This window comes from Varanus komodoensis, unplaced genomic scaffold, assembly GCF_004798865.1.
Source record: "Varanus komodoensis strain SLA01 unplaced genomic scaffold, ASM479886v1 scaffold18_3, whole genome shotgun sequence".
NCBI lineage: Eukaryota > Metazoa > Chordata > Lepidosauria > Squamata > Varanidae > Varanus > Varanus komodoensis.
The window spans coordinates 11,061,338-11,067,337 of record NW_025335549.1 but is presented as its reverse complement, the minus strand read 5'-3'; the positions used below and the strand labels follow the sequence as shown (position 1 = coordinate 11,067,337).

Sequence of the window (6,000 nt, the reverse complement as noted above, 5' to 3'; positions counted from 1 at the left end):
CATATCTTCAGAAAGGTTCCATGACCGAAAAAGTTTGGGAACCGCTGCTCTACACAGTGATAGACATCGTGGGAACATCATGGGATAGACGCCATGGGAAAAATAAATGGTGGCTGCCAGAAAACCTTACTAGGTCCCATGGATAATGGAAAGGGGAGCGGGCGTGCCAGAAGGCGCTGCGCCCAGGTTCCCCTCCAGGGTGGCAGGGGCCCTACTGGCCAGTCCAGCATACTGGGCCGCTGTGCATAAGGGACTGCGGAGGATCCTGGCGCCGAAAGCACCCTCCTGGCCGCGCATGGCCGCATCGCCACACGCGCTCCAGGCTCTGCTTTCTGCGCGCCGACGGGGCGCAATAAGCGGCGCGCAAGGACGCGGACACAAAAAAGGAGGAAGCGAGGCAGAGGAGGCGCGCCGCCCGCGCCCTCGCGAAATGGGAAGTGGGCGGGGCCCCACGCGGATCTCCTCCCCTCCTTTTCCTCCCCCCCCTTCTTCCTTTTCCTCGCCTTCATTGGGCCGTCCTTGGATATGCAAATGAGATTTTAATCGGCGCTGCCAAGCCGCTGGAGGAGGGAAAAAAGCATTGAAAGGCCAAGCGGCGGCACCACCGCGCGCCGCTGGCACGAGACCGCGCGCGGCAGGTACGGGGCCGCGGGGGCGCGCCGGGAGTGGGGGGGGGGGGGCTCCTGGCGGCGGCGCGGCGCCCATCCCGAGCATCCCCTTCCCGCGGCGCGGCGCGGCGGGGCTGGGCTCGGCGGGGCTGGGCGGGTGCGTCCTCGCTGTGCCCCTCTTCGCCCCTCCGTGGCGCCGGGTCCCCCGCTCCCCGCGTCCTTTCCAGAGAGGCCTTCTCCTCTCCCTCGCCCCGAGGTCCTGCCCTAGCTGGGGTGGAGCAGGTGGACAGGCAGGCCCACGGGGGCGGCCTCTTCTTTCCTCGGTCCCTTTCCCGGTGTGGAGGATGCGTCGGGGGCCATCAGCCCCCCTCGGGCTGGTCCTTCCCCTGAGATGCCCCGTCCCTCTCTTCGGGGGACCCGGCCACTTTCCCTCCTAGAGAGAAGGGCTCCACTGCCTGTTTTCTTTTTATCTGGGGCTGGGGAGAAGATGCTTCTCTCCTCCTGGGCCTTCCCTTCCTCCTCCTGTTTCCTAAACTGCCCCCAGATGGGAAGGTCTGCGATGGGGCATTGCGCCATGTGCCCCTGAAAAGGACCCCCCCCCCCAAGTTATTGCCTTCACGAGGCACCTGCCTCTCCATCCTAAGAAAGACCCTTCCTAGTCATTAACTTCTGTTATTCGTCCCCAGACCCGGATTCTGCCAGCAGCTTGCTTTTCATTTCCTGGTGGGGCGGCTGTGGATGTTTTCTGCTCCTCGGGGCTTCATGCAACTCCTGCTGTTTGGCCATGTGAAGTCCGCCATCCAAACCAGGCGGCTGCTTTGCTGTGCTTTGGCAGATGCTCTGGTAAGAGCTTAATTATTCCGAAGAATAAAGGGAGATGGATGCTGGAGAACTTGTGAACCAATTTCTGCTTGATTGCAACAGACTGCTTGAAAAGGGACCAGAAATAATGGCTATAGGAAATCGAATATTATATTTCATCGGCCCACCTCCTTCTCTTAGCTTTTGTTAGGTTGGCAAAAGGGGGATTAATGTTAGGGTTCTTTTGAAATGGAAGGTGCCTTTTTCAGTATTGTTTGCATCTGAGCATAAGAAAAGTATCTCCAGAAGGTGCTGGAGAAAATTAGGTTTGTTTTTAGTAAGTAACCTGATACATTGTAAGCATTGCAGCTCTCTCTTTGAAGGATAGTTTCCTCTTGTAAACCTGGTTTTCTTTCTTTGTTTCTTTGAGACAAAGTATATGAAGGAAAAGAGTTGGCTTCCTGTGGTAACAGTTCCCAAATAACATTTTTAGTTCTATAGGAGTTCTTTGTGTGTGTTGCCTTTCAATAGTCTAATTTTGAATACACTCTTACAGTCTTGAAGCTAACTGGTGGTAGAAGAAACCATTAATAATGACGGTCCCTTAGAGCATAATTCTATGCATCTTTCGACAGAAAAAGTCCTAAAACTGCTGACTGAGGAATGCTGGGAACTGTAGGATTTTTTTTTCTGTTCAAATATGCATAAGGTTATACTTTAAGTGACTGTATTAGATTTTAAGTCTGTTTTAACTAATGAGGATATTCTTAATTGTGTTATTACTGTTCATGCTCGGCCAGAAATATACTGCTTTTCCTTGTTATTCTTTGAACCAGAATTACCTCAACGTTGCCACTTATTGTAAATTTGATTTTGGGGTAGTGTTTGCAGGCTCAAAATAGGGAGGCAACATTTCCCCTTCCACATCTGGCACCTAAAAATTAGTTTTCATTTAGTATCTTAGGCATCTTCTTGTATATGTGTATATATATAAGATTTGTATATAAGAGCAGGGAAACATCAAAACCTGTCAATATGAATGTAGTACCAACTTTACTAGTGTAAGAGCCATTTACCATAGTAATCATGGGAACCAGAGAGACTGGTATTATCACTGGATTTTCTCATGTCCTCATTTTTAGTGCACAGCCATGTATAATTGGGGGATAATCGTAATAGAAGACTGAGAGTATTATTCTTGACATCATTGTGGACTTTTATATGGGTCTGTATGCTTGGTTCTTTGTTTAAGGTTAATTAACACAGGTGGTTCTGTAACACACCCTTCCTTGTGTCAACATAACTTTTCTGTTTGTAGATGAGGGCTGAGTTTTAGACCAGCAAAAAGAGCGTGTGTATGTATCATTTGTTTCCATAAACATGATGACCTATGTAAGCTGAAACAGACCTTCTGGGAGGGCAACATTTTAGTTTTCCAACAGTTGCAGGGAAAAATGTTTAGGGCAAATATACCATTATTCAATTCCAGCTGTTTTCTTGGAATTAAACGGCAAGTGAGCTTTCATTTTTGAAGGATCACTTCTTATCCAAGTCTGCAGACCATATATGTATGGTTTGCTTTTTTGGTATGAACATGTGCGAAGGGACTCACGTGCTCCAGTTTTCTTGGCTTTAATAAGTGATCATTCCCCCCCCCCCATGTGTATGTGGTCAAGGTGTCAGTTAAGCAGGCAAATATCTTAGATTTATCATGGTGATCATGCAGTTATCGCACAGCAAATAATAACTACTCATATATTTCTACATTTGACAGATGTAGGCTTTTGACAGATGTAGGCTTCTCATGTTAGATGCAACTCAATGTTTCATTTCACTCTAGATCTGGACTACAAAAATCCTAAATGCTGGAAATTTGATGCTGGCTAGTAGAAACAGCTTGAGTTATAATAAAAAATAATAATAATGGCAGTTGCTTCACTCTTAGGCAAATATTGTCTGTGGATTTTTTTTGAAAAATGGAAACATTTGGCAAGTTGCCTTCAAATTGACCTCAGCTAAAGCTGCCTTCCAGAGACCATTTCTACGTAGGCATCTACATGTGAAGTAGGAAGGATTACAAAGTACTCCATTGATTTTGTATGCACTAATTATGAATGTTGGTTACATGCTGGACACAGATCGCTTGATTTTCTCATAGTGGCAATAATGTTGCTGTTTATACTAGGAAAATGTAGCTTATGTCCATGTAGGTATAGATAAAATACCTTTTCCTCATGGATCTGCATTCAAATTCCCTAAGGCTTTGCTTTATAGATGATATTTCCCTATATATGATTTATTTATTTATATATGATTTAATTGTTTATATATGATTTGTTTATATATGATTTAATTATTAGAAGAGCTGGTGTGTTCAGCTTTAGGGGTTTTTTTATACATGCATCTTCTGTATTATCTTTTTCCTGCTAGACTTCCCAGAGGCTCCATGAAGATGGTTGTTCCTGGGAGCGCCCCTGTAATTCAACCAGACCATAATCTTGGAAATGAACTGGGCTGTGTCTCAACAGAGACCTCTGTGATGGGTCCAGGTGCAGAACCAATGGCTGATCAGGTGGGCCCTGAACTCGAAGAGGTGCGAAAACTCCAAGAACTTGTGAGGAGACTTGAACTCCAGAATCAACAGTTGAGAACTAGGAGCTTCCAAAGTGCACCAGAGGCAAAAATGCTGAGCCAAGCTGGTGCTGGAACGAATAATTGTAATTCCAGGCTCAATGGGATGGAAATGAATAATAGCATCAATGTACTGATAGATAAGCAGGAATTACAGATAGTGGCCGATCTGCGCTCCGCTCTGAGTAAAACAAGGTCAGAAGGAAGCAGGAGTGATGAGGTCTTCGAAAAGGACGTAGGGACGACAACTGTGCAGCTCCACTGTGCTTCTGAGGAAAAGAGTTTCACCACAAAGTTTGTGAGCAATACAGAACTGCAGGGCAGTGATGCTAGCACCAACAGTTCCTCTGACTGGGATTATGGCAGCTCAGTGCTGGAAGACTTCACTGCTGGGACTGAGCCAGGGCTGGCAGTGAGTGAAAGGAGCACTGGTCGAGAAGGGCCCTTGGATGAGACAACTTTGGATGGAGTGGAAGTGTTGGAGCTTGAGAATGGCAGCGATGAAGATGACAGCTGGTAGGTACCATGAGATTCGGGGGGTTGTAGCTCAGAATGATTCTTGTTAAAAAGTAGGGTAGAATCTTGATTTCTGAAATGGTTTTGTTTTTTAATTGAGGCAGAAGAACTGCCGTTCTAAGACTCCAAAGAGATTAAATCAGAATTCCTCAATGCCAGCAACTTTTCATAGATGTAAAGTCAGTGCATACATGGACTCTGATTCAGCTTAGCTGTGGAGGCAGGTGGCTCAAAATAGAGTTGGAAGACACACTCACAAAGAAACTCACAAAGGTGTGCCCTCACTGGCCCTCAGAGTTAATTAACACAATAGGAAGACAAGGAGATGGGCAAGTCATTTCTAACAGCTATTGTGAAGGAGGAAGAGAGGGGATAACAGTGGAGCTTTCTTGGAACTAATTCAAGAGATAGATAAACGGAGCTAGAAGAAGCTAAGGAGTTGTTTCCTCTCTCCTTTGAGAAGCCTGGAACACTTCACATACAAGATCCTGCCAAATGTTTTGGGAAGCTATTGCCAGTTCTTTTCCTTCCTGTTCTTTGTGTTTGGTGCATAATTTTTTATGTGTACACCAAAAAAATGTAACATATGAAGTGGCCTTAAACTGTCAGTCTTGAAGCGCCTAATGTTTAGAATTTTTGCCCAAACAGATAATTAGGTTCAAATATTTGAATTGGTTGTTGTAAACCATCCAGAGAGCTTTGGCTATTAATAAAATTAATAATGTTAATAAAATAATAATAATTGATGGTGAGGCCTAATTATCTGAAGGGTTTTTTTTTCCCTGAGCAGAATATGCTTGCTGTAGAGAGAGTTGCATTTGTGCAAGAAATATTTGGAGGACGGACAGTTGTAAAAACCTCAAGCATTTTGTGAGAATTCATAGGCTATATATTTCTGTGAATGTGGTTCACATTGGTTATTGATCATATGTCTAATAATTTGTAAAAGGATTTTATATTTCCGATAGGTGTGGGTCATGCTACTTTTCTACTGAACAGATATCCCATGATCCATTACTTTCTTACAGAAGTCTGATTTTGAACTGAAATTCTAGGCTGTTCCATCTTCATAATTCATAAGTATAGCGCTTTATGTGGGGATCACATGAGCGGAGCCAGCTGGAGCCAGGGGTCAGACTAAATGGCCTGGGAAGCCCCTTCTGACATGTTCCTGTGTGTATCTAGTTTATGTTGGGTACTTAATCAGGCAGTCTGTAAAGAGGGATAGGCTGAACTGGATTCTGTTTGCTAAATTAGTATGTTAAACTTTTCCTTCTCTTTAAGGCTGTATGTCTCTCCAAGAAAGTCATCAACAGATGGAAAAGAATCTGCCCTCAAATGGTGTAGGCAAGTTTTGGACCACCCCAGTCCTGAGACGGAGGCAGCTTGCCGTACTCTCCTCAGCAGACTTGACCAAGGTAAATGAGTGGGTTATATGTGAAAG

General features: G+C 45.1%; 1 protein-coding gene across 3 annotated transcripts in view; it reads left to right on the top strand.

The window, feature by feature from the left end:
* The first annotated feature begins 590 nt into the window (after positions 1–590).
* Positions 591–6,000, top strand: part of LOC123021948 (SLAIN motif-containing protein-like) — a 19,852-nt gene continuing 14,442 nt past the window's right edge. For 2 of the 3 annotated variants that reach the window (XM_044427220.1, XM_044427217.1), the window contains exons 1-4: positions 591–638; positions 1,295–1,451; positions 3,840–4,556; positions 5,841–5,974. In XM_044427220.1, coding sequence (XP_044283155.1) covers positions 3,856–4,556; positions 5,841–5,974 — 835 coding nt within the window. In that variant the 5' untranslated portion in view covers positions 591–638; positions 1,295–1,451; positions 3,840–3,855. Of the gene's footprint in view, positions 639–1,267; positions 1,452–3,839; positions 4,557–5,840; positions 5,975–6,000 lie in introns of those variants that run through there. The other variant, XM_044427219.1, reaches the window with a different exon arrangement.